Source organism: Dipodomys spectabilis, unplaced genomic scaffold (genome assembly GCF_019054845.1).
Source record: "Dipodomys spectabilis isolate Male_0828 unplaced genomic scaffold, ASM1905484v1 ptg000478l, whole genome shotgun sequence".
Taxonomy (NCBI): domain Eukaryota; kingdom Metazoa; phylum Chordata; class Mammalia; order Rodentia; family Heteromyidae; genus Dipodomys; species Dipodomys spectabilis.
This window is the reverse complement of record NW_024871155.1, coordinates 74,140-101,987: the sequence shown is the minus strand read 5'-3', so window position 1 is coordinate 101,987 and position 27,848 is coordinate 74,140. Positions and strand designations below refer to the sequence as shown.

Below are 27,848 nucleotides of genomic sequence, written 5' to 3'. Positions count from 1 at the left end.
CCTGGACCAATGTCTCATGGACTTTTCTGCTTGGGCTGGTTTTGAACCGTGATCCTCCAGATCTCAGCCTCCTGGCACCCCCCCCCCCCGTACCCCCATCCCCCCTTCCCCTCCCTCCCATTTGCCATGCCCTGGGCCCCTGCGGCCTCAGGCTTTTCAGAGCTGGCAGGACCGCGCAGGAGGCGTTGGTGATGCGCGATGGTGTTTAATAGAGTCATCTTGCGCAGACTCAGGCATGAGGCCGTTCAGGTGTGGGGGAGTCGGCCGCTTCCTTCGGGGAGGCCGCCGGCTTGCCCGGCTGCTGGGGTTCCAGCTTTGGGGGCCGCTGGGGGTCCGTGGAGGAGATGAAGACATTCTGCGGAATGCAAGGTGACTCAGGTGAGGACAGTGCCCCATGTCCAGGGACCCAGCGATCCACAGCCCGAGGCCTCCTGACTTCTGACAGATTCCCAGGCTTGTGATGCCACAGGGCTGAGCAGGTCCCCGATGGGGCGTCTGGGGTTGGGAGGCGCCCAGGGTTAGGTGGGAGGAGCACGCACAGGAGAGTGTCAGACAGAGGAAGGGTTTGGGGTGGAAGTGGGGGACACACTGGGAGGGTGCTGAGCGCCGGCGCGCACGCCTGTCATCCCAGCCACTCGGAGGCTGAGAGCTGAGCATCGCGGTTCCAAGGCCGGCCGGGAAGGAAAGTCCATGAGACTCCTATGTCCAGTGAACCAGCCAAAAGCCAGACAAAGCAAAAGAGCTCAGGGACAGCAGCCAGGCCCTGTGTTCAAGACCCAGCACCGGCACAGAACATAATTAAAAAGAGTCCACAGTACTTTCTATCATGAGCGAAGGATGGAAGGCCCTGGAGCAGGAGAATCCAGGACCGAGGCTGAGCCTGGGGGGGAGTGTGTGCGGCTTCCTGACGTGGTAGCTCAGCCCTGCGCTGCCTGGACAACGTAGCCACGCTGTCACTGGGAACTGGGCTCGAACTCAGAGCCTTGCGTGTTCATATGGCTGGTGCTCGACCATTTGAACCACAGCTCCACTTCTAGCCTTTTGCTGGTTCATTGAAGAATCTCATGGATCTGTCTGCCTGGGCTGGCTTTGAACTTTGGTCCTCAGATCTCCGCCTGTGCGGAGCTGGGATTACAGGTGTGAGCACAGGACCTGGCCACAGTCACCTTGAAGCAATCCTTGGGGGAGTGAGGGGGGGTGGGAGAGAGCAGGGACAGAGCTCCCTCTCCAGGAGCTGCCCCCATGTTCCTCCAGGCCCCGGTCACCTGAACCTCTGGACTTCTCCTCTGGGCCTGACTCACAGCCGGGTCTGTGAGGACAAGGCTGGAGGCATGCCGAAAGCCGTGTTCCTGCTCCTGCAGCCGCGTGGCCAGGTCCTGCTTCTCCCGTCCCCAGCGCCGCGCCGAGTCCTCCAGCTGCACACACCAGACAGGCGCTGCAGAGGCCCTGGCAGTGCGGCCCATGGCACACAGGGCCGGTCCTGCGCCCACACCTGCGCCACCCCAGCACACCCATGGGAAGCCGGACAGAGGCCATTCAGCCAGGGCTCCAACACACAGACAGACCGTCTCTACAGCCCACAGCATACTGAGCCCTCAGCCCAACTCTGATCACAGACTGAGCCTGCAGAGGGCTCACACACTAAGCCCTGACCCTGGTCACACACTGAGCTCTGATCATGGACACACACTGAGCCTTGATCCCGGTCACACACAGCTCTGATTGTGGTCACACACTGAGCCTTGATCAAGGTCATTCACTGAGCCTGATCTTGGTCATTCACAGAGTCCTGATCCTGACTACATACTAAGCCTTGACCCTGGTCATACACAAAGCCTTGAGAGTGCTCACACACTGAGCTTTGATCCGTGTCACACACTGCACCTTGATCCTGGTCACAGACTGGGCCTCAATCCTGGTCACACACTGAGCCTTGACTCTGGTCACTGACGAGCCTGGATCCTAGTCACATACTAAGCCCTGGTCCTGGTCACCTACTTAGCCCTGAAACTATTTGTGTACTGAGCCTCCATCTTGGTGGCAGGCTGAGCAGTGAGCCAAGGCTCACCTCACCCACCAGGTTTTCCAGGGCCAAGATCCGATTCTGAGCGCGTTCCAGCTTGGCTAGCAGGTTAAACTTGTCTGAAGAGCTGCTGCCCAGGAGATCCTGTGGACAACGCAGAAAGTCAGCTGTGCAGCCGCGGCGGCCGGGGGCCAGGCCAGCTCCTGTGAGCTCCGGCGGTGCTGAGACAGCCGGCTCTGAGTTCTAAACTCAGCCTTCCTCCACACAAGCACAGGCTCTGGCCTGCACTGAGATTCTCTCACAGATCGGAACCTTCCCAAGTTGTGGGCTGTTTTTGATGTGGTGCCAGTACTCAGGGCCTGAGCATTCTCCCTTGGCTCTTGTCTGCTCCAGGCTGAGGCTCTACCCCTTGACCCACACTCCACCTCTGGCTTTTGGCTGCTTATTGGAGAGAAGAGTCTCTTAGACCTTCCCGACTGGGCTCAGCTCTCAGCCCCGTGAGTAGCCTGGATGGCAGGCGTGAGCCACGGGTGCCTGGCTGGCCTCTGAAGTTGCACGCATGCATGTTTGCATGTAAACAACAGGTGTGAGGGAGCTTTCTTTCATGCCCACAAGGGACTATATGGAGAACGTTCTGGAAGATCCTGTGAAGAAGCCAAAACGCCCGTCCCTATGGGGCAGCTGGCTAGGCATCTGGAAGTGTTTTCCAGGCAGTGAGCCCAGAGTGTCCCAGCCCTGGCTGTCATCCGGGCCCCGCCCTGAGCTTGCACGGAGCTGAGGCCTGGCCCTGGGCCCACCTGTGTGGACAGGGTCTCTGGCCATCCATCTCCCGCAGCCTCTCTGCGGCGTCTCCACCTGCTCCCAACTCCCCAGGGTCCACCTGGCATGGGGGGTGGGGGAGGGCCTCTCCAAGGCTGTACCAATCCCAGGGAAGGTTCTAGAAGGGAGTTCTGGGCAGCCTGGGTGGGGTCCAGGTAGAAGTTGGAGGAGGGTCACGGTAATGTGGGGCTGGCTCGGAACCTGGAAGTTCAAGGCGAGTGGAGGAGGAGAGTTTGGATGCACACGTGTACCCCCTGTACCCCGGGATCAAAAGCACGGTGTGCAAGTTCACATCCCAGGGGACACCTAGAACCCCACTGAACCCAGGTGCCTAGCATGGATGTTTTTCCCTCTGGTCCTGGGGCTTGAACTCAGGGCCCAGGTGCTATTCCTGAGTTTCTTTAGCTGAAGGCTAGTGCTCTACCACTTGAGCCACAGTGCCACTGGCAGCTTTTCTGAGTAATTCATGGGAGATAAAACTCTCACTGGGCTGGGAAGTTGGCTCAGTGCTAGAGCGCTTGCCTTGCATGCATGAGGCCCTGGGTTCGATTCCTCAGCACCACATAAGCAAAAAGAAAAAAGCCGTAAGTGAAGCTGTGGCTCAAGTGGTAGAGCGCTAGCCTTGAGCTGAAGAGCTGAGGGACAGCTCAAGCCCAGAGTTCAGGCCCCATGACTGGACCCCCCCCCCCCAAAAAAAAAATACTCTCACTGACTTTCCTGCCCATGCTGGCCTCAAACCATGATCCTCAGATCTCAGCCTCCTGAGTAGCTAGGATGACAGGCATGAGCTACCAGCTCCTGGCTGCATTTTTCTTTTTTGTCAGTAATGGGACTTGAACTCTAGGCCTGGGCACAGTGGTTCCTCAGCTCTTCAGCTCAAGGCGAGTGCTCTACCACTTGGGCCACAGCACTACTTCTGGTTTTCTGGTGGTTTACTGGAGATAGGAGTTTCACGGACTTTTCTGCCCAGGCTGGCTTTGAACTGTGATCCTCAGATCTCATCCTCCTGAGTATTAGGATGACAGGTGTGAACCACCAGCACCCAGCTTTCATTATTATTATTTTTTATTGTTATTTTTGTTGGTCGTGGGGTCTGGGCGCTGTCCCTCAGCTCTTCAGCTCAAGGCTAGTGCTCTACCACTTGAACCACAGGACCACTTCCAGCTATTTCTACTTTCCATGGTGCTGAGGAATCCAACCCAGGGCCTCATGCATGTGAGGCAAGCACTTTACCACTGAGCCATCTTCCCAGCTCTTATTATTATTTTTAACCCCAGTACTGAAGATAGAACTCAGGGCCTAGATGCTGTTCCTTGGCTTTTCCACTCAGGCCTGGAGCTCTACCACTTGAACCACAAGTGCCACTTGTGACTTTTTGGTGGCTCTTTGGAGATAAGAAGTCTCCCTGAAACTCTGGACTGGCCTCAAACCATGATCCTCAGGTCTCAGCCTCCTGAGTGGCGGGGATAAAAGGCACAAACAGAGGATGCTCAGCTCTAGCTTGGACCTTAAGCTTGGCTGGTGCTCCTGGCCGTGGCTGGTACCTACGTAGGCAGGTCCAGGCCAGCCTTGCAGGAGGCTCTTACCGGCAGGGCCTGTTGCTGCAGGATAATGGGGGCCGACTGGTGGTGGTTCTTCTCCAGCTCTGCCCGCAGCCTGGTGTTTTCAGCCAGCAGCACGGAGTAGAGGTTGGCCGGCAGGTTCTCAACTGTGGGCAGGCGGGGGATATGGAGAAGGCTGCCAACGTGGCCAGGGGTGTGTGGGCCTGGGCCTTCCTGCCTCCATGTCTCTGCCCTGCTCTGCCTTGAATGCGCTTCCATTGCACTCCTCCTCGGCTCCACAGCCACCAATGGCTCTGTGTGTGTGTGTGTGCGTGCGTGTGTGTGTGTGTGTGTGTGTGTGTGTGCGTGCGTGTGTGTGTGTGTGTGTGTGTGTATGTGTGTGTGTGTGTCCTGAGTCTTGAACTCAGGACTGGAGCACTCTCCCTGAGCTTTGTCACTTAAGGCTGGTGCTCTACCAATTGAACCACACCTCTATTTCTGGATTTTTTTTTGCTGTTTCATTGGACAGAAAAGTCTCATAGCCTTTCCTACCCTGGCTGGCTTCAAAAGACAATCCTCAGCCCTCAGCCTCCTGAGTGTCTGGGATTTCAGGTGTGAGCCCCTGGCCCCCGGCCGTGGCTTTCCATTGCTGGTGGCAATCTGTCTGTCCTGCTGGGCTGTTTAGAATCTGACTCTGTTGTTTCTCCTTGTACTGTCCATCCCATCTTTCCTGTGTGCCACAGACAGCTCAGCTCCTCTTCCTGGGTTCCTGTATAACTGGGGCGTTGGGGCATCCAGAAGGCAGGGCAAAAGCTGGGAAGGGGCTGGACACCCGTCATCCTAGCTACTCGGGAGGCTGAGATCTGAGGATCACAGTTCAAACCCAGCTGGGGGAAGGAAAGTCCATGAGACTCTTATCTCCAAGGAACCACCAGAAAACCGTAAGTGGCGCTGTGGCTCAAGTGCTAGAGTGCTCACCTTGAGCTGAAGCGCTCAGGGTCAGCGCCCAGGCCCAGAGTTCAAGCTGGGGCGGGGACAGGGGGGTCCATTCATTCCTCTCTGCTTCAGGGGGTGGACCCACCTGCAGTGGGCTTTCCTGGTGGCCAGCTTGAAGGAGGCGGCTCGCTCCTCTCGTGGAGCCTGTCCTCCAGCACCCGCTCCATCTTCTCGATCACCTGGCAGCACCAAGGCGGGGGCTGGCCTGGGACCCCTACCCCCTCTCTCCCGCCCCCCCACGTCCCCGGGGATCGCCTCCTCCCCCCAGCACCTGCCTTCTCCTGGTGCCGCACGGTGTCCTCCAGGCCCTTCATCTTCTGCATCTTGTCCTGGTAGTGCCTCAGCAGGGCGGCCTGCGGCAGCTGGGCCTGGCATAAGCGCAGCAGCTCCTTCTCCCGGTCGTTCTTCTGTGGGGGGGTGGGGGGGTCACCTTGGGCCTCCAGGGGCTCTGCTGCTGCCTGCAGGGCGGCTCCCCCTCCCCGCTCCACGTTCTGCCCCAGCACCCCCCTGCCCCCCTGGGCCTTGCTCACCCGGATCAGCTCATTCTGTAAGTGCTGCACCTTATCCCTCAGTTTCCTCAGGTCCAGCTCGCTCAGGAGCAATTTCTGCTTCATGGAGGCTGCTGGGGTGGGGGAGGAGGCTGAGGGGGGGGCAGCTCCTGGGGCTGCAGGCGGGAGCCCCCCTGGCCCTGCGTCTCCGGGGTGGGGCTCGGCTCTGGAGCATGCCTGCTGGGCAGGGACTGCGCATGCGTGCCTGTGTACACACACGCACGCGCATGCGTGCGTGCCTGTGTAGGCACGTGCTCGCATGCGTGCGTGCCTGTGCCCGCACGTGCGCGCATGCGTGTGTGCCTGTGCCCGCACGTGCGCGCATGCGTGTGTGCCTGTGTAGGCCCGTATGACGCGCGCGCATGCGTGCGTGCCTGTGTCCGCGCGTGCGCGCATGTGTGCGTGCCTGTGTCCGCGCGTGCGCGCATGCGTGCGTGTCTGTGCCCGCGCGTGCGCGCATGCGTGCGTGCCTGTGCCCTTGCGCACGCGCGAGCTCCCGCCAGGCCCCGCCCCCCGCCCCCGCCTCACCCAGGGCCTCCTCGGCCTCCTCCGGGCTGGACTCCTCTTCGGCCTCCGGCGGGGCCACCTGACCCCTGAGCACGCGGTTCTCGCTCTGCAGGATGCCGACCTGCCTCCGCAGGGACAGGATGTCCTCCGCCATCTTCTGCATGGCCCGCCGGTAGTTGTTCATCTCCTGAGGGTCCAGAGCCCAGGGTTTGCCCCCTCACCCCTGGGCAGCTCACCCCCCAGATCAGCGGGTCACCCCCCCACTCACCCCCCAGATCAGCGGGTCACCCCCCCCAGCTCACCCCCCAGCTCAGCGGGTCACCCCCCAGATCAGCGGGTCACCCCCCAGCTCAGCGGGTCACCCCCCAGATCAGCGGGTCATCCCCCCCACTCATCCCCCAGATCAGCGGGTCACCCCCCAGCTCACCCCCCAGCTCAGCGGGCACCCCCCCACTAACCCCCCAGATCAGCGGGTCACCCCCCCACTCACCCCCCAGATCAGCGGGTCACCCCCCCAGCTCACCCCCCAGATCAGCGGGTCACCCCCCCAGCTCACCCCCCAGCTCAGCGGGTCACCCCCCCAGCTCACCCCCCAGATCAGCGGGTCACCCCCCCCAGCTCACCCCCCAGATCAGCGGGTCACCCCCCCCAGCTCACCCCCCAGATCAGCAGGTCACCCCCCCAGCTCACCCCCCAGATCAGCGGGTCACCCCCCCCTCAGCTCACCCCCCAGATCAGCGGGTCACCCCCCCAGCTCACCCCCCAGATCAGCGGGTCACCCCCCCAGCTCACCCCCCAGATCAGCGGGTCACCCCCCACTCACCCCCCAGATCAGCGGGTCACCCCCCCAGCTCACCCCCCAGATCAGCGGGTCACCCCCAGGGCCCAGGTGCCCCAGGAGCCCCAGCTGTGGCCCCTAAAATCCAGACCGGCACCGGTGGCTCAGGCCTGTCATCCTAGCTGCTCAGGAGGCTGAGATCTGAGGATCTCGGTTCGAGGCCAGCCTGGGCAGGAAAGTCCGTGAGACTCTCATCTCCAATAAACCACTCAGAAAACCCGAAGTGGCACTGTGACTCAAGTGGTAGGGCGCTCACCTTGAGCTCAAGAGCTGAGGGACAGCGCACAGGCCCAGAGTTCAAGCCCCACAACCGACCAAAACTAAGTAAAAAATAAATTTAAAAAAGCCAGCAAAAGCATGAGACCCCGAGTTTAAGCTCCAGTACCGGCCATGTGCACACGGGCACACACACACACACACACAGCCCAGACCCCATCTGTCCAGGCTGCGTTTGGCTTATCTAGACATATTCCCGACATTCCTGTGAGCACCAGGGCCAGCCTTGCACTACGATCCTCCCAATCCCTGCCTCCTGTGTGGCTGGGGTTACAGGTGTATGCACCATGTCAGGCCTGAGACTTTTCTTAAGCCGTGTGATCCAGCCATGACTCCCCTCCTTCCCCCCCATACAAAATGCAAACAGGACACAAAGAATGATTAATACCCATGTGACCCAAGTTTGGCAAACATAATAGGTCTGCTTGTAAATGCACAGGGCGATGAATAAACTGTGCTCACAGGCTTTCTTTGGTGTGTGTGTACAGATACTGGGGAGTCCTTGATCTCAGATGGGGTCCCAAGAAGAAGAGCTCAGTCCTCAGCATCCACCTGGGCCCCTCCCGCTGGGTGGTTCAGCCTCTATGAGGCATTGACCTCTACAAGGGGGCACTGGCTTCTGAGGGAGGGGGTCCCACACACCAGGCTTGAATTCCCCAGCACCCACCCCGGCTTCACCAGACCTCAGATTTCAGCCTCCTGAGTAGCTGGGATTACAGGCATGTGCACCAGCACCCAGCTTCTCTGGGGGCCTTGACCTCAGCACCGACCCTGATGCCCATCTAGTATCCTCAGATCGCTAGTCCTGGGGCTTGAAGTCAGGGTCTGGGTGCTGTCCCTGGGCTTTTTGCTCCAAGCTAGTGCTCTGCCACTTGAGACACAGCTCCACTTCCAACCTTGTGGTTCACTGGAGAAGAGACTCTCATACCCCTCATCCCTAGGGCTGGTAAAGAAAGCGAAGGCCCCACTGGAGAGTCTCTTTGGAGAGAGGGGACGGACAGTCTTTATCCCAGCCCCAATGTGGTTACCCTCTCTGAGGCGTTATAGGGGAGGGGTGAGTGGGTCCTTGGCCTCCATTTACCCCCTCCCCCACCCCCCTCCTGACCATCACCACCACAGAGCTGTGGCCTTGGCTGCACAGCTGGGCTGAGAGGGCTCAGACTACAGGCGGCAGCGGCTTCATGTTCAGGGTCGCAGTCTGCGTCACAGCTGAGCCTTGAGGGCCAGGGGTGTGTGTGTGTGTGTGTGTGTGTACATGTGGTACAGCACACCACATTCTCCTGGGGTCCCGCCCCCCTCTACTGCCTGCTCCAGGGCCAGGAGGGGCTGGCTGCTCTCAGAGATTTTTTTCCCCCTCCATTCTGTGTTTCCTCTGCTCCATAGCTAGCAATGGCTACCCCCCCCCCCTTTTTTTTTCATTTTAAATTTAAACCAGTATGGTGGCTCCAACTCAGGGCCTGGACGCTGTCCCTGAGCTTATTTATTTATTTATTGCTCCAGGCTGGTGCTCTACCACTTGAGCCACTGCTCCTACTTCTGGGTTTTTGCTGGCTCATTGGCGATCAGGGTGGCTTGGAACCGTGATCCTCCAATCTCAGCCTCCTGAGTGGCTGGGATGACAGGTGTGAGCCACCAGGCACAGCCTTTCTGGAGACATTGGTCTCAGTGCGCGGGGCAGGGCCTGGGCACCCTCCTCGCCCCATCGATACCCCTTCCCCCAGCACTGTGGGGAGGGAGGGATCTGAGGTGGGCCAGGCCTCAGGCACTGGCAAGAACTGCTCCCTTCTCTGCATGCCTGGCAGTGGCCTAGTGGGCAGTGGGCATGGGGGGGGGGTGGAATCCTCTATGGTTCTCCAGTGTTAAAGGGGTAGACGCCCATTTTCATAAAGAAGTTGGGGGGTGGTCTCCCAAGAGCCTGGGATGAGTGTCCCACAGTGGAGTCCGGGCCATCATCTAAGTGGGGGCTTCTTGGTCCACTTGTGGCTACCCCCACTACACTGATCGGGGAGGGGGGGGGTCTTGGGCCTTCCCACACCCAGGGGGAGGCTGAGGCTGTACCTGGAGCGGCCCAGCCCCACGGGAGCTGTCAACACCCCTGCCTTTGTGTGCTGTGCCACTGGGGCGGGCACACTGCCACTCTGGGCCATAGGCATGGTTGAGCCCCCCCCCCCCACACACACCATGGTCTCCTCTTGCCACTGGGGAGACAGGAGGAACAAACTGGGACAGGAGGGGTGTGGCAGGAGGCAAAGGGCCCTGGAGATGGTGATTGCCGGATACGGTGGCTCACACCTGTCATCCTAGCTACTCAGGAGGCTGAGATCTGAGGATTGTGGTTCAAAGCCAGCCTGGGCAGGAAAGTCCGTGAGACATTTTTTTTTTTTTTGGTCGGTCGTAAGGCTTGAACTCTGGGCCTGGGCGCTGTCCCTCAGCTCTTTAGCTCAAGGTGAGTGCTCTATCACTTGAGCCACAGCGCCACTTCTAGTTTTCTGGTGGTTTATTGGAGATCAGAGTCTCCTGGACTTTCCTGCCCGGGCTGGCTTTGAACCATGATCCTCAGATCTCAGCCTCCTGAGTAGCTAGGATGAGGAGGCGTGCCCAGCTTAATTCTGAGACTCTTCTCTTCAATTAACCAGCAGATTAAAACAAAACAAAACAGAAGTGGTGCTGTGGCTCAAGTGGTAGAGTGCTTTCCTTGAACTGAAGAGTTCAAGGACAGCGTTCAGGCCCAGAGTTCAAGCCCCACGCCAGACCAAAAAAACAAAAAAAGCTTTGGGACAACACTCAGGCCCTGAGTCCAAATCCCAGTACACAGACACACACAGACACACACAGACACACACACACACACAGACACACACACACACACACACACAGTGCCAATTGCCAGAAAGTGGGGAGGGAGGGAAGGGTGGTGGGGGAGGGTGGGGGGGAGGGATCAGAGCCTCTGTCCTCTCCTGCTCTACCCCCTCTGCCCCGTTGCTGCTAAACCTCCAGTTCCGGCCCCCAAGGTTCCTGGCTCCCAGGCCCAGGCCACTTGCATGTGATTTGTCATTACAGTCACCAGGGGGCAGCCTCGTCCCACAGACGCTTGGCTCCAGCCTGAGTCAGTGGGGACAGGAGGGAGGTGTGTAAGGGGGATGGGGTGAGGTAGTGTGTGCGTGTGCGTGTGCGTGCCTGTGTGTCCAGCCCTCAGCGCACACGTGTGCCGGTCCTACAGGCCTTCCTGGAACTTCCGTCTCAAAGGTTCTGATGGGCCCCCTGTGCCCGGAAGGTGTCACAGGGCAAGTCCTCAGTTGGCTCCCCGCTTCCTGGGCCTGTCCAGGGGAGGATGCAAGGCTGGGGGGGTGGGACTTGAGGGGACCCCAACCCTTTCCACTTGTGCAGCTGTAGACACCTGAGGCTGAACCTCATGTAGACAGACAGTTGCAAGACAGACAGACAGACAGACAGACAGACACACACACACACACACACACACGTGCACACTTCTCCATTGCAGAAGGGAGAGGAAGAAGAGGAGGAGGAGGCAGTGGCGGTGACTGCATCAAATCAATGGTGGCTTTTCTAGTCTTAGATGACGTGGCCAGGCCTCTTCCTGGTTGCCATAGCTCACAGGACAGGACCAAGAGGCCATTTTACTCCCTCTGAGTGAAGGGGGTAGACCCACCCTGGAAGGGGGCATCTCAGGGAGACCCCCAAGAGAGGCAGCTCTCTACCCACAATTCCTGACTATCTAGTTCCATGGATCCGTGCGGCCTCCTCCTTCAGGCAGTCTTCCTAGCTTGCCATCTATCTCCCTTCTGGGCAGCCTTCCTCTTGGGAGCCAAGGTGAGTAGGAACCATAGAGAGGGTTCTAGAACCAGGGTCCGGCTCACCGCAGATTCTGTTTCCTGAAAAATTCCAGCTCTAGGCCAGGTGCCAGTACCTTATACCTGTCATCCTAGCTACTCAGGAGGCTGAGATCTGAGGATCGCAGTTCAAAGCCAGCCCAGGCAGGAAAGTCCAGGAGACTCTGATCTCCAATGAACCACCAAAAAAAAAAACCCCCAAAAGTGGCAGTGTGATTCCAAGTGGCAGAGCGCTAGCCTTGAGGGAAAGAGCTCAGGGACAGCGCCCAGGCCCTGAGTTCAAGCCCCACGGCCGACAAAAGAAAGAAAGAAAAAGAAATTCCAGCTGCCGCTTTTCCTTTCGTCATCTCCTTGGAGAATGATCGGCCGGGCTTCGCAATCAGCACAAATCAGCACAAACCACCGCTCTAACCAGGGTCCCCGCTTTATGGAGGCGGGCTTCATTGTTCAGCCCAAGGTTGCCAATGAAGAAACAAAAGGCGTGCATTTCCCCTTTCTCCCGCTCTTTCTTTCCCTCCCACCAGCAGCAGTGGAGAGAAACCTGGGTCTGGGAGCTTTTGTATTTGACTTTCCCCACCTCAGAGGGGCAGCGGCAGGGCCTTGGCCAGCTCCTGACCTCTCTCCTGTCTAATTGGCCCCTGCAGGAAGCAGGGCTGGCTAATTGGGCCTGGTGCGCACAATGAACAGGGGGCAGGGCCCCGGGCAGGCTTGGGGGCGGGGCTTCCAGGAGGATGTTGGCTTTTCTTCCTCATCCTCGGCTCCAAGGCCTCCCTGGGCCTTGTCCCCCACCTGGTCCCTTCTTCCTTCCTCCAGGAAGACCCCTGGGGTCACCCCCAAACCTTAGATTTCCAATCACATGGCTCAGGGTCCTGCCCCTGCTGATAGCAACTTGGGGCTGGCACTTAAGAGGGCTGGGGAGGGGACAGAGCTAGGGGCCAGTGGCTCACTCCTGTAATCCCAGCTACGCAGGAGGCTGAGGTTGGAGGTCATGGTTTCAAGGCATTCTGTGAAGACTCTTGGCTTCAATTAAACACACACTCGAGCGCACGCGTATACACACACACACACACACACACACACACATTGTCTTCCCCGTGAGCTGTCCCCACCCCAGGCCCAGATTGAGGGGAGAGGGTGATGCTGGGGGTCTACAGCCAAGCTGCCTGGGCCACAGCTGTCCCCGGGGGATGGGGTCCCTGCCCCTTCTGGAACCCCTCAACCATCCCGGTGTGCAGGACCCAAACCTTCCCAGGCTAGCCCAGGCTGGAGTCTGGGGCTGCGTTTCTAGGGGGAGGTATTTTCGCAGAGGCCCCGGCCAGCTCCCTCGTGGGTTGGGGTGGGGTGGGCCTGGGCTCGGCCGGTGGCCCTCCCCCACTCACCTCCCACTCAGTACCAACGCTGCAAGTGAGGCTGCCATTGCCTAGCAACACAGCCCTAACACACCTGCTGCCAGCAGGTGAGCGCCACAGACCCATCCTCCAGAGCCAGCGGGCTGGGTCAGGGGACTTACAGAGGGGGACTTACAGTTCGACCCAGGGCAGCCTGGGGGGGCGGAGAGGGCGGGGCCCCAGGCTCCCCCATCCATGCGTGTGGCCAGAGGTCCCTGTCCCCAAGCTGGGTCCCTGGAGACAGTTGCTACCACAAGTACCTGCCAGGCAACAGGCCTGGCCCCGTGTGGGGAGCAGGCAGGGGCTGCGGGCTGAGGCTTTTATGTTCCAGGGTGGGATGGTAAATCAGGGCCGGGGGAGGGGGTCCTGGATTTCTGGCAGACCCTCCCCCTTCCCTCTGTCAGACACCCCATCCCTCCGTCCCTCACCAGACAGCCCACTCCCACTTATTTTGTGTATGTATACCAGAACTGGGGTTTGAACTCAGGGCCTGGGGGCTGTCCCTGGGCTTTTTCACTCAAGGTTGATGCTCTACCCCCTTGAGTCACAACTCCACTTCTGGCCTTTTGCTGGTTCATTGGAGATAGGAGTCTCATCGACTTGCCTGCCCAGGCTGGCTTGGAACCGCAACCCTCAGGTCTCAGCCTCCTGAGTCGCTGGGATGACAGGCGTGAGCCACCGGCACTCAGCACCCCTCCTAATTTGTCCTCCACTTCCACCCCTCACCCCTTCCTAGATCTGAGACTCTCCCCATGTGTATTCCTCCAACCCCACTCTCTGGACTCCCCTGAGCCCCAGCTGCCCGATCTGGGACCCTGTAGCTTCACAGGGTGGGGTGTGCTCAGTGCACCCCGCCTGGCCCCCTGGGACCCAGCCCTGCTTTCCTAACATCTGGAATCATGCTTTCCTAATATCTGGAAAGATCTGGAAACAGCGGAGGTACGCGAGGAGGTTTTCTAAAAACAAATCCAAACACACAACCCACAGCTTAGAGACGTCCTGGTGGGGGAAGGGCAGAGCCCGTGGCCCCTCTGCGTGGATTGGATGAGGGTCCCAGAGGTGAGGGAGGGGCTTGCCTGGCCCAGAGTCTTCCAGAAAGTCTACCATCAGGACCAGCATGATGTCTGCCCAGAGGCGGGGTGTCATACATATTTGGTCACTTGTCCCTGCTCCCCCCACCATTTTAAATTTATTTTTTGCCAATCTTAGGGCTTGAACTCAGGCCTGGGCTCTGGTCCCTGAGCTTCTTTTGCTCAAGGCTAGCACTCTACCACTTTGAGCCACAGCGCCACTTCCAGTGTTCTGGTGGCTAATTGGAGATAAAAGTCTCACAGACTTTCCTGTCCGGGCTGGCTTTGAACTGCGATCCTCAGATCTCAGCCTCCTGAGTAGCTAGGATGACAGGCGTGAGCCACCGGTGCCTTTTCTTTGGGCATTCTCCCCACAAGGAAGAGGTGTTGGGGGGGGGCTGGGCTGGGCCCCCCTCACCCAGCTCTGGAGCTCACATTCAAGCTGGCCTGGTGCAGTCAACCCGGTGGGCTTTGCTGCTCAGGAACCTGTGCACCTTGGACCACTTGCTTCCAGTCTCTGAGCCCGGGCCTCCCACTCTGTAACCTGGGGCACATCCTTGTGCTCATTTTGTGGAGATGGCATGGGGGAGTATGAATGTGAATCCGTTCCCCACCCCCCAACCCCAGAGACGGGCCCTCAGCTACCCCATCCTTCAGATTCTCCACCAGGGATGGGAGCTGCTGCCCCCTGCTGTAGGATCCTCCCCTCCCCCAGACCCTGAGCCCCAGAATGAGGGCACGTGCCACAGAAGGAGGCTCCCCCACCTGCCCAGCCTTCAGCCAGCCCTCTCTGCAAGCCATCCAGACCTCCCTCGCCTACTCGGCCTCCAATCGATTGAATACGCTCCCGTCCTCGGGCAGGCCATGAATTTTTCATCAAAGGTCTGTAGACTTTGGGAAACGTACAATTAGAGGCAGCATCAATAATGCACCACGTGTTAGCATCTGAGGCGCACAGCAGGGGGGAGGCAGGCTGGGCACGCCACCAGCCTGTGTGCCCAGAGGCAGGGAGCACCCCAGTGCCCTGCCCCAGTGCCCCCCGAGAGGCTCATCCCTGGACATCGGGTGAGTATGGAAGGCCAAGCGGGGTACGGGGCACCCTCCAGCTGCCTGAGCCTGTCTGTGGGCCCAGCCAGGTCTTGGGCAGTTCATCTGTGAAATGGGTGCTAAAGAGCCCTCTCCTAGCCTGGTGTTGGTGGCTCACCCCAGCTACTCGGGAGGCCGAGGTCTGAGGATCACGGTTTGAAGCCAGCGTGCACAGGAAAGTCCGTAAGACTCTTACCTCTAATTAACTAAGCAAAATGCTAGAAGTGGAGCTGTGGCTCAAGTGGTTGAGTGCCAGCCTGGAGGGATAAAGCTCAGGAACAGCGCCCAGGCCCTGAGTTCAAGTCCCAAGACAGGCACCAAAAAAAAAAAAAAATCCCCAAAACCAAAGCACGGTGGATTTACAACACCAGAAAGCCGGGGTTCTGAGAAGAGGGCCGGGCGCCAGGCTGGGATGAGGGAGAGGAAAGGCACAGGGAGCCCAGGGACCGTCCATGCTGCTCAGGGTCTTCAACTGGCCTGGCTGGAGACTTCCCACCCGCGCAAGCCACGCCCCCACGCAGCCTCGCAGGGAGCCACGCCCCCAGTGTCCCCAGGAAGCCACGCCCCTGCCTAATTAGAAAGCCACGCCCCCACTCCACCTCACTGGGAAGCCCCACCCCTACCTTATCAGTAAGCCCCACCCCTGCCTCATAGGGAAGTCCCGCCCTGACTCAGCCACCTCCAGTTCCTGGGAACTTTGGTGCCCTCCCAGGCCCTGCCTCTCCACCCAACACTCTCTTCCTTGCCATCTCTTCTGTAGTCTGAGCCAGCAGGTGACGCTGCCTCACGGTGGTCTGGGCATCATTCCCAATGGCTTTTGTCTGATTTATTATTATTATTATTATCATCATCATCATCAGAGCTTGAACTCCAGGCCTTGTACTCTCAATTTAGCCTTTCCTGCTCATGGCTGCCACTCTACCACTTAAACCACTCCTCCAGGCCAGCATTTTTGGGTGTTTTTTCTTTTTGCTGATGAATTGGAGATGAGTCTCTGAGAATCGGGGCACTGTGGGTCACACCTGCCATCCTAGCTACTCAGGGGGCTGAGATCTCAGGATCACTGTCCAAAGCCAGTCCTAATCCATGAGCTGCCTCTGCAATAAGCCACCAGAAAACTGGAAGTGGTACTGTGGCTCAAAGTGGCAGAGCACCAGCCTTGAACAACAGAGCTCAGGGACAGTACCCAGGCCCTGAATTCAAGCCCCACGACCACCACCACCAACAAAAGTCTCTGAGGTTTGTCTGCCCTGCCTGGCTTGGCACCAGGATCCTCTGATCTTAGCCTCCTGAGTAGCTGGGCGGAGGGGGGTAGGGCGGGGGTTATGAGAGCCTCAGCCCATGCGTGGCTCACCAGGGTGAGGGGCTGCAGTGGGAAAGGAGATGAGCAAGACTCTGTCTTCAGAAGTCCTGGATGGAGGGAGGAGGCAGTGTCTGGCCTCCAGGAGGCCCAATCTGGGGTGAGGGGCAGTATGACCTTGTGGAAGGAGTAATATGACCTTGCCCTGGCATCTTTAATGGATACCCTGAGAGAGAGAGGACCCGTTCACTCCTGTGAGGACACATGAAAAGAACAGATGGTAACAAGTGGGAATTAATTGAGCACGGCCTGTGTACACAGGCTGTGTGAGCAGGCGGGCTGACAGGCTGGTGGGGGGAGCGGGGGGGGGGGGGGGAAGGAGCGGGGGGGGGGGGCGGAACCGGAGGGGCGAAGCCATAACGAGCACTTATTGATGTCTCCTCGTCTGCAACCCCAAGCAGTTATCGACAGCGCCTGTCTATAAATCTCCTGCATTAGAAGGCCTCATTACCCTCTGCACCTCTAGTTGTGGGGGCCACCTGCCTGAGCCCCAGCTTAGGGACACAGGGACATAATTTGGAGCAGGCAAAAGACTCAACCTCCAGACTCAGCTTCTAGGCCAAGAGATCTCTGGGTTTATGGTTTAGTTGTGCCAGTTACTCTGTGAGTGTGTGTGTGTGTGTGTGTGTGTGTGTAAAAGGAGGCTTGATCTCAGGGTGTTTAGGTTCATGCCTCTGTTATAAGGGCCTGGGTCTGGGGAGCTGCAGAGGAAATTCTGGGGTCTTTCTTGAGGGAGGCTGGCATGCTGGCTTGTTTAGGGGTACTGTGCCCTTTTTAGATTGTCTCTTAGGAGTCATGGCTCTCTACCCTTGCTGTCACCAGCCCCGATCACAGCTGCCCCACCCCCACCACCCCCAGTGTTGCTGGAAACTTCCATATCTGCCAAGTTCCACCTCACCCCATAGCTTCACAGAATGCTTTTAGCTTTTGGCATCAAGAACTAAGCCAGCCCAGAAAAAAAAGTTTGTCTGAGATTCTTCTCTCTAATGAACCAGCCAAAACAAAACCCCCCCAAAACAAAAAAAAAAACCAACAACCCCCCCCCACCACCACCAAAAGTGGAGGTTTGGCTCAAATGATAGAGCACCAACGCTGAGTAAAAAAGGCAAAGGAAGAACTCACAGGCTCTGAGTTCAAGCCCCAATACCGGCACACAAAAGAAAGAACAATAAGAAGATGGATGTGGTGAACTGCGATCTTTGAGCCGTGAGCCGCTCTGGTGGGCTGGGTGTGAGTGGAAGGTTCTGGATTCTAGTGAGGGCTCTGGGTGAAGGATTCACAGGTCCCCAGAGGTTCAGCCACAGGTGGAAGAGCCAAGGAAAGATACAGAGCAGGGCTGTCCATCTGTCCGTGTCAGTCTGGGCTCTGGCAATCCTGCACTCCTCCACCCAGTCCCCATGTCCTGGCAGGAAGCCAGTGCTGGTGGCTTACATCTGTCATCCTGGCCACTCAGGAGGTTGAGATCTAAAGATCGCAGTTTGAAGCCAGCCCGGGCAGAAAGGTCTGCCTCTTCTCTCCAATAAACTAGGCACGAAAAGCCAGAAGTGGCGCTGTGGCTCAAGTGGTAGAGTGCTAGCCTTGAGCACAAAGAGGATCAGGGACAGAGCCCAGGCCTTGAGTACTGGTATACACACACACACACACACACACACACACACACACACACACACACACACACACACACACACACACACACGAGGCGGGAGGGGGGGGTTCCTCACCCTCATTACCAGCAGAGCGGGGCTCAGAGCTGGGAAGGGGCTCTCTACTCAGCCTGCGGAGGAAGTGTGAGACGGCTCCAGTCACCAGCCCCCCCCTCCGGCCCCCCCCAAATGGGCCCTACGCCAAGTGTGGCCCACAGAACCCCTTCAGCCACGATTCAGCCATCCTGTGCATTTGCATATCTGAAAAAAAGATTGTGCTCCAAGGCTGAGCATCCAGGCTGGGGACCCCTTTTGTCTGTTTGAGCAGGAGCTGGCTGAGGGCGAAGGATAATTAGTCCCCTGTGGACAGTGCGGAGCCCCCCTCCCCTCCTGGAAGATTTAAAGGCACAGCTCCCACACCCAAGATGGCCCAGACACCGGAGCCGGCAGCCGCCGCTCTGCGCAAAGGAGCCGCTCATCTGATTAAACGGGGAGCGAGCCGGCAATTCTCTATTATCAGTGGCTTGATTGGATGTTTAGCACGTGTGTGTGTGTGTGTGTGTGTGTGTGTGTGTGTGTGTGTCTGCAGCCTGGGATCTTCTAATGTATGTCAGGAGGAAATTGGGTTGTCTTAAAAAGCATTTAATCTGAGTTGGGGGGTGGGGAGCACCCTCATAGACTCAGCAGAGCTGGGGGGGAGGCTGGGCCGCGGGGCAATATGGTCTGTGACTCCCCCCCTCCTCCCTCCTCCCCCCCCCCCCCTCCCCGCACTCCAGAACCCCTGCTCAGGGCTTCTTTTGTTAGTAGGTCTTCTTGTGCTGGTCTCCCAGGGATTTAGTCCTCTTCACTCATGGGGTGAAGAGAGGGGAGACCATGAGAAGGGGCTGGGGGTGGGGGACAGAGGCTCCCCAGAGCCTGTGCCCCTTCCAGAGAGATCCAGAGTGCCCCCTCTTTGCTGCTCTCATGGGCTTGGACGTGCCCGTGCGAACCAACACCAGCCGCTCATGCTTGTCATCCTAAGCTGCTCAGAGGCTGAGATCGGAGGGTTCAAAGCCAGCCCGGGCAGGAAATTCCATGAACCAGCAAAAAAATAGTCATAAATGGAGCTGTGGCTCAAATGGTAGAGCCTTGGGTAGAAGAAGCTCAAGGACAGCACCCAAGCCTTAAGTTCAAGCCTCAGGACTAGCACAACAAACCAAGTCTCAGGGTGGACTGAACCGAAGCTCAGGGGACTAGGAGAAGGGCAGGGGGAGGAGAGGAAGGGGGAGGAGAGGAAGGGGGAGGAGGGAGGGAAGGAGTGACGGGAGGAGGGGTGGGGAAGAGGGATGCAGGACGGGGGGGGGGGGGGAGGGGGGGGGGAGGAGGTCTGGGGAAGGAGGGGCAGGGTACAGAGCTACTTTCACATAACCAGGCTTAAATGCCCAACTGGAACCCCAGATCTGGGGTGGTCGAATTTGGGGATTGGCTCCAAGGCCAGTGGGGCCCGTGGGTTCCCTCCCTAAGCTGGACAGTCCTGTTTTCCTTCCTAGGTTGATTGAAAAGTAAATGAGGCTGGCACAGTTGCTCACACCTGTAATCCTAGCTTCTCTGGAGGCTGAGATCTGAGGATCACAGTTCAAAGCCAGCAGGGCCATAAGAATCCACGAGGCTCCTCCTTCTCTCGCGAACCAGCAAAAAGCTGGAAGTGGAGCTAAGGCTCAAGTGGTAGAGCGCTAGCCATGGACAGCACCCAGGCCCCGAATTTAAGCCCCAGGACTGGTGCACCCACCCCTACACATCCACCTGTACATATACATGTGCATGCACCCACACACGCACGCACACGCGCGCGCGCCACACACACACACACACACACACACACGATAAAACAAGAGGATAAGTTCCTTCAGGCCAGGCTTCCTGGGGAGGGGAGCCAGCCCCCCCTTCCCCCCCAGCTCCAGGGCTGTGGATGTGTGGGGTGGGGGAAGAGCTGGCTCAGCCCTGCGCCCCCTGCAGAGAAACAATAAATCGACAAACACTTAATCTCTCTGCAAATTGAAACCGAAGCCATAAATATCCAGCGCACCCCGCCGCTGAGTTATGAGTCTGGTTTATTAATCTCTTTAGTCTCAGGTGATGGATGGAGGAGGAGAATGGCCGCCTGGGAGGTGGGGGGGGGCGGGTGAGGGGGAAGGGAGAGGAGGGGTCAGGGGTCAGAGGGAGGGGTCTCCTCCAAGGGCAGCAGCGAAGTGGATGGCATTGGCCACCCATCTCCCCAGGGGTCTTCCCTGTCACGAGGACAGTATTCAGAGATGTGGAATGATTTCTCCCGGGTCACACAGCTCCATGGGGTGTGTGTGTGTTAGAGAGAGAGAGAGAGAGAGAGAGAGAAGTTGGGGGAGGGGGGCTTGAATTCAGGGCCTAGGCATTGTCCTTGAGCTTTTTCATTCAGGGCTAGCAAGCGCTCAACCACTTGAGGCACACCTCCACTCCTGTCTTTTTGCTGGTTCATTGGAGATCAGAGTCTGAGTTTTGTTTTCTCCCCCTGGGCTGGCTTTGAACCACCATCCTCAGCTCTCAGCCTCCTGAGGAGCTAGGATTACAGATGTGAGCACCGGTGGGTGGCCGGCCTCTCCCTGTCTCTTAATCTTGAGGGCATTAGCAACCATTCATTCTCTGGGGTTACTGATGGGAAAATGAAGGGACAGGGACATGGGTGAGTGCAGGGAGGCACTTGGGCTGGGAGGCTGGCCTTCTGAGGCTCATCTTCCACCTCCAAGGCTGTGTCTCCCAGAAGCCACAGCTCCTGGGTCTTTGTGCACACTCACAGGACTTAATGGGGTCAACACAGCACCCCCCTCCCCCGCCAAGTTCCACAGAAGATCCTTAGAAGATCCACAGGGTCATGAAAGGAAAAGAAACAAAAGCGGCTCTAGGTGGGGAGGGGAGGGGAGGGGAAGTGTGTATGTGGGGGGGGGGGGGGGAGCTTTCAAAGAAAGAAGGAAAGAAATGAGTTATTTCAGCCACGCGGGCAAGGCAGGAAAACTCTGCTGAATCTTTAAACAACCCTTGTCAATTATTCATCTTCTGGTATGAGGGCCTGCTGGTCTGCCACACATCTCTGAACAAGGCAGTGGGAGAGAGGGAAAAGGAGAGAGGGAGGAAGGAAGGGAGAGAGGGGGAGAGAGGAGAGGAGAGGGGAGGAGAGAAGAGTCTCACAAACTTCCCTGCCCTGGGCTGGCTCTGAATTAGGATCTTTCCAATTTCAGCCTCCTTGAGCAGCTAGGATTGCAGAAGTGAGCCATCGGCGCCCGATATACATTGGTATTATTATTATTATTATTAGGGACTGGGGATTGAACCCCAATGTGACACTTGCCAGGCAATTACCCCCGAGCTACATCCCGGCCCAACATTGTTTCCGTTCTGAAGACAAAGTCAAGGCGAACTGACCCACACCCCACAGATCAGAACCTTATTTGAGAAACGTCTTAAAGAACTTTCCACCAGAGCTGCCCCGTAAATAAAGCCCTTCACCCCCTCCCAGCCCCATTTCACCATGACAGGATGATCACACAGAATTCTCTCTATGGTCCAGACCCTTAGACCCTGGGTCCTTTGCCCAGCTAAGACACGTGACTGCCGTGCCCAGCTCCTGCAGCGAACACAGGGTCTGGGCCCAGGAGGGCAGATGTGCAGCCCATCTGCTCCCAGAGCTCGGGTGGGGTGCAAAGGGGTCCTCAGACTTCAGGCTGAGGTCTGAGGCCTGGTCAGTGGTCCCATCCTGGTTGGACTGAAGTCAAGGCTGCCCTAAGCTGGGGGCGGGTGATGGTGGAAATGTCCTCATTTTCCCTCCAGTCTTCCCTTAGTCCTTTGGCTTTATTCCTTGCCTTCCCTGCCCCCCCCCTTTTTTTTCTTTTGTCAGTCATGGTGCTTGAATTCAGGGCCTAGGCGCTGTCCCTGAGCTCTTGTTGCTCATAGTGCTCTACCACTTCAAGCCACAGCACCACTTCTGGTTTTCTGGTGGTTCACTGGAATAAGAGTCTCATGAAATGGGATCCTTAGATCTCAGCCTCCTGAGTAGCTAGGATGACAGTTGTGAGCCCCCGGCGCCCGGCTTCCTTGGCATTTTGAATAACCTCCTCCCTTTTCTCCTACACTATCCTGCTTCTAGGCACAAGAAGAGTTCTCAGGCCAGGCTGCAGAGGGCTGAGCAATCAATAGATCACTGCTATCAATTCCCAAAAGTTCTCAGGACATGTGTGTGTGTGTGTGTGTGTGTGTGTGTTGGTACTGAGACTCAAACTCAGAACCCGGGTGCTGGTATTCATGTCTGTACTCATAGCTAGTCAGGAAGCTGAGATCTGAAAAATCATGGTTCAAAACCAGCCTGGGCAGGAAAATTCTTACAACCCTTACCTCCAATTAACCCTAAAGTGGAGGTGTAGCTCGAGTGGCAGAGCGCCAGCCGTGAGCGGAAGTTAAGGGACAGCACCCAAGCTCTGAGTTCAAGCCTTAGTACCAGCACTCTATATACACACACACCACACACACACACACACACACACACACTCTCTCACACACACACACTCACACACACACACACACTCACATGCAAGTTGCCAAAGGGGTATGTTTCAAAAAGAAATCATGCAGGGCTCCATTCCAAAGAGAAGAAGCAGAGAAGAAAGAATCCAGACCAGCCATTGGTGGGTGGCCTTGGTGTCCCACCCCCTCAGGCAACCACTCACCGTGTCCTGGGGCAGCTCCAGCACCTGGGGCTCCTCTTCCAACTCCTGGATCGCGGATGGACTGGCTACGTTGACTGACAGCTTGGACCAGGACTCACGGATGGAGCCCAGTTTCTCGTCGAGGATCTTCAAGTCCAGGATGGGTAGATTCTTGACGATGCCAGGTGTCAAGAAGTGTTCTGGCCTCTAGGAGAAGACACAGAGAGTCTCAAGACAAGGACTTTCTCTACCAGCCTCCGGTCCTCCTGGCTGTGGACCTTGGCCTTCCCGCCTGGGTCCTGGGTCTTAGCCATGCTCTTCTGCTGCTCCGATCATCCCAGCTCCTCCCTTGCTTCAAGGCCTTGACATCTTTCTCTGCGCTTCTGATGATGCCTTTCTCCTTCTGTCTCCTCCTCCTGCTCCTCCTCTTCTTCTTTCTCTTCCTCCGCCTCTTCAGTCCCTCGCTTCCATTCTCATCTCTGTGTGTCTAAATCCTCACCCCACTCCAGCCCCTCCCCCAGGAAACCCAGCCACCTAAGTCCACACTTGCTGACAATTTTTGTCACCAAACCAATTTCTTTGTTTCCCCCCAGCCCAGCAGTTTGGCTGTCTGTCTGTGCTTTCTGATAAAACCTTAAGTTCCTTAGGCCTAGACATATGTCTGGGCTCCTGCTGAGGAGGAGTCACTATAAAACTTTTTCTTTTAGCTGAGTGCTGGTGGCTCATGCTTGTAATCCTAGCTACTCGGGAGGCTGAGATCTGAGGATCCAGCCAGCCTGGACAGGAAAGTCCGTGAGACTCTTATCTCTAATAAACCACCAGAAAATTGGAAGTGGTGCTGTGGCTCAAGTGGTAGAGCGCTCACCTTGAGTTGAAATGCTCAGGGACAGTGCCTAGGCCCAGAGTTCAAGCCCCTTGATGGTCAAAAAAAAAAAAAAACAACCAAACAACAAAACCTTTTTCTTTTATCCTGTGGTATTGGGTACTAGGGTCTTGAACTCAGGGCTCAGGAACCACAAACATCTGACTAAACTCTCTGTCTCTGGTTAGCTGCAGAAGGACTGATACTAAGTGCTATACTGGATGAATGGATGGATGGATGGATAGAAAGATGTATGGACCAATGGACAGACAACTGCACAGATGGATGAATGGATGGATGGACCAGTGGACAGATGGATGAATAGAGGAAAGATGGATGGAGGAGTAGATGGATAGGTGGAAGATGGATGGACAGGCAGACCAACCAATGGATGGACGGATGGGTGGACCAATGGCTGGATAAATGGACAAATGGATTGAAGGATGGACAGATGGAAGACTGGAAGGACAGACAGATCAACAAACAGCTTGGATAGATGGGTAAATGGACAAACAGATGGAAGGATGGATGAATGGACAGAGAGCCAACAGACAGATGGACAGGTGGACAGAGGAAAGCATGAAGGCAAAGGCCACCTTCCCCATGTCCAGGTGTCTCCCGGGGCTTGGATGAGATGGTAATTCAAAGCACGTAATGACATTTCTCCTCATTTCCAGGCGGAAGGCCAGTCTTGATGCTCTGGATTTCATAGACTGCCGTCTAATCCAGTTAGGGGAGGAAGCAGAGGTAATGCAATCAGGGGAAGTGGCTGCCGCCAAGACAGCACGGCAAACTGTTACTGAGAACAACCCTGAGAGCAGGCCTCTGGTGGGCAGAGGTCTGCGTGGAGGAGGAGGGGAGGGGGAGGAAGAAGAAGGGGAGGGAGCAGGTGGCTGGGGTGGGGTGGGGTACAGACCCACCCCACGGGCCTGTTTGCTTTTCTAGTTGACTGCCAAATGGCCTTGTCCGTGGCTACAGCCCACCCTGCTTCATTAAGACCATCACTGGAGATGGATTTTGAACGCTCAAAGCTATGCACAGCCATGAACATGTTTAGACCGGGCAGGGCCTTTGTGCGGTGGCTGCTGTCCACGTGGATGCCCTCCCTTCCCCTCCCCTCCCTTCCCCTTCCCACCTTTTCCCTCTTTCTCCCCTGCTGACCCTCTGAGCTCCCAGCCCAGAGCTGGGGTCTCTTTGGAGACTGATCAGGGCCAATAGCGTTCCAAGCTTGTGGCTTTTCAGATCATCTGTTTCTTCCCTACCCACCCCCCACCTCTCCACATGCTCCCCCCCCCCCATCCTGCTGTAGCCTCTCATCATGTAAAATGCAACACCTCCCTCCAAAGCAAGCCTGCCCGGGCAATTACAGGCTAGCCAGGCCACTGCCGCCGCTGTCCTTGGTGCTGAAAAAGAAGTCCTGCCCGCCCCTCGCATCCCTCCCCAGCCTTCCAGCCGGGGTTCTTAATTCAATTAGCCGGCCCAGAGCCCTCCCCAGGGAGCCGGGAGCGGAAGCTGACAAATTCTGTTTAACAAAGACATTTGTCCCCCCACACACCCATCGGCTTTGGGCTCTGTTCCGTATCTCTCACTCATTAGGTATCTAACAAAGTGAGTCCCTGGATCTGCTTCCAATCGCTAGTAATTCAGGAGGCCTGACACAATTTTCTCCCTGATAAAGGGAGGTAATGAGGCCCTGGACAGCGGGTTCCTCGATTAGTCTCGGCTTTGTCATTTCCTGGGGCCTCCACCACCGCCCTTGTGGGTTCTTATCGCTTTCTGCGGTAGGCGAGGCTCAGACAAACCTCCTCCCCTGCCCGCCCACCGCCCCAAGCCGCCTGGCTGGTGCTCTGCAGGCTGCTTTTATGGCAGAAGCTAGGGAGCATTGGAGCCCTGTCTCCCAGCCCAAGGTCCCAGGGTCATTACTTGGTGAGGCCATACTTTCATTTCCTGGAATAGGGTGTCAAAAGCTTAATCCAAAAGCAACCTGTGGGGTCAGGGGAGGGGGAAAGGTGAAGTTTTGTTTTGTCAGCCATGGGGCTGGAACTCAGGACCTGGGTGCTGTTCCTCAGTTCTTTTTACTCAAGGCTAGCGCTCTACCACTTTGAGCCAATACAGCTCCATTTCTAGTTTTCTGGTGGTTCACTGGAGATCAGAGTCTCTCAGAATGTCCTGCTCAGGCTGGCTTTGAACCGTGATCCTCAGATCTCAGCCCTCTGAGTAGCTAGGATGACAGGCGTGAGCCACTGGCATCTTTATTTTTGTATTTCCTCCCTGACCCGGCCAGCTCTGGTCAAGACACAGTGGGCCTTTTCAACAGATCTGGCATCCAGAGAGATTAATCACCTGTCTCTTTATTTCTCCATTGTCTGAAAAATCGCTGAGAAATCAAATGGGCTGCGGGTGACTTGGTTTCTCCGTGGCGCATGATGAGGTCTGGGGGCCTGTCTGGGGCGGATATGAAGCGGCAGAGCAGCTGTCGGGAGCGGAGAGCTCTGAGTGATGGATTGGGGGCTCCACAGGAGCCCCAGAGCCTGTGCAAGGCCCTGGGGGGCACAGCATGCTTTGTCAGCAGCTAAGGTGAACCATATGAAGAACCTCCTGACTGACGGACAGCCAGTCCCTGCCACCTTCCTGGCTGGTGGGGATGTGAACCCCTTTTGTGGATGAAGAAATTGAGGGGAGGTCCAGGATGCAAACCCAAGTCTGGGGTCTCCTCAGAGGGGCCTCAGGGGCTGCTCGGCCCCTCCCTCCAGGAGGGTGGCATGGACTGAAAGTGGTCACTACTCCACCCTTAATCTCAGCCCCTCAATTTCACCTCCCTGGAGCAAACCCCAGGATGGTGCTTGGTTTCTGGTTTTCCTGGGGGACTGGGGGTGTCAACCAGATCCAGGTGGACCAGACTTTGGAGAAGCTGGAGATGAAGCCGCTCTTGGGTGTTTATTCAATAGCTAACAAGTCAGCAGAGCTCATGGATGCACTGTTCATCTTATCCAAGTCATGGCATCAGCCAGAGGCCTCTCGATGGACCAGTGGATCAAGAAAATGTGGAAGAAGCTGGGGCCAATGGCTCATGCCTGTCATCCTAGCTACTCAGGAGGCTGAGATATGAGGATCATGGTTCAAAGCCAGCCTGGGCAGGAAAGCCTGTGAGACTCATCTCCAGTGAACCACCAGAAAGCCAGATGTGGAGCTATGGCTCAAGTAGTAGAGCATCAACCTTGAGTAAAGAAAAGCTCAGAGACAGCACCCAGACCCTAAGTTTAGGCTCCAGACCTGCTTCAAATAAGAAAGAAAGAAAGAGAGAGAGAGAGAGAGAAGGAAGGAAGGAAGGAAGGAAGGAAGGAAGGAAGGAAGGAAGGAAGGAAGGAAATGTGGAGTAGATACACAATGGAATTTTACTCCTCCATCAGGAAGAATAATCTTATGTCACTTTCAGGGAAATGGATGGACTGGGAAGAAATTCTATTAGGTGAAGTGAGTCAGGCTCTGAGAACAAAAGCACCTGTGTCCTTTCCTAGGTGGAAATTAGATCTAATTTATACATGCATATGTAAGCATGCAGAAAGTGACATGCACGCAGACTCTAACCTATTGACTCCAGTATGTGTTCCACGGCAGAGGAGTTCAAAGGTGTAAGTCCTTTGAATGACTAACTTAGAGTAGAACAAAAATGAACCCCAGGAAGCGGGAAACTGAGGGGTGTGTGTGTGTGTGTGTGTGTGTGTGTGTGTGTGTGTTGGGGGGGAGTTAGATGAATGGAGAGAGGAAGGGTTGGTGAGCGCAGTTGTAATTTTCAGTGCACATCTGTGTAAGTGGAACCAGGAAAATTGCAGGGAGGGGCGGGGCTGGGGAGACCCAGGAGTCTGCTGGGAGGGGTGGCATTGATCAGGATGCGCTGCCCTGGTAAACTGACATGTTGAATTGAAACCCCTTTGTACAACTAAAGATAATAAAATAAAGAATTAAAAATAAATATATACGATACACAGCAGAAGCTGGAGGGCACCCAGACCGCCAGATCATTAAGAGAGGCTGCTGAGCCAGGAGCAACAGAGCCTCCCAGAGGACCAGACTCCTCCCTTCAAAGAGAAGAGGCTGAGATCAGAGGCACAAAGGAGATCGGAGGCCGGCCAGGCTTGCGCTCGGGTGGGCTAGACATGGCCTCAGGCTCCTGGATTCTCAATGTGTAAAGATCTGTGAAGGCCAAACCTCCACTGGCTGCCAGGGAGAGAGATCTTTCTGTACCTGTGTAATTCTAGCTATTCATGAGGCTGAGATCTGAGGATCCTGGTTCAAAACCAACCCCGTGCAAGAAAGTCAGTGAGACTCTT

The 27,848-nt window shown here is 56.8% G+C and overlaps 1 protein-coding gene across 1 annotated transcript in view; it reads right to left on the bottom strand.

Annotated features, from left to right (window-relative positions):
• Window positions 1–229: 229 nt before the first annotated feature.
• The window catches only part of Ccdc33 (coiled-coil domain containing 33), a 61,804-nt gene continuing 34,185 nt past the window's right edge, over window positions 230–27,848 (bottom strand). Inside the window, exons 14-22 of the mRNA XM_042668826.1 lie at window positions 22,677–22,862; window positions 6,456–6,621; window positions 5,910–6,001; window positions 5,655–5,786; window positions 5,461–5,558; window positions 4,429–4,579; window positions 2,078–2,167; window positions 1,302–1,415; window positions 230–355 (exon numbers count right to left, since the gene is read on the bottom strand). Of these exons, the coding sequence (XP_042524760.1) occupies window positions 230–355; window positions 1,302–1,415; window positions 2,078–2,167; window positions 4,429–4,579; window positions 5,461–5,558; window positions 5,655–5,786; window positions 5,910–6,001; window positions 6,456–6,621; window positions 22,677–22,862 (1,155 nt within the window). The remainder of the gene's footprint in view (window positions 356–1,301; window positions 1,416–2,077; window positions 2,168–4,428; window positions 4,580–5,460; window positions 5,559–5,654; window positions 5,787–5,909; window positions 6,002–6,455; window positions 6,622–22,676; window positions 22,863–27,848) is intronic.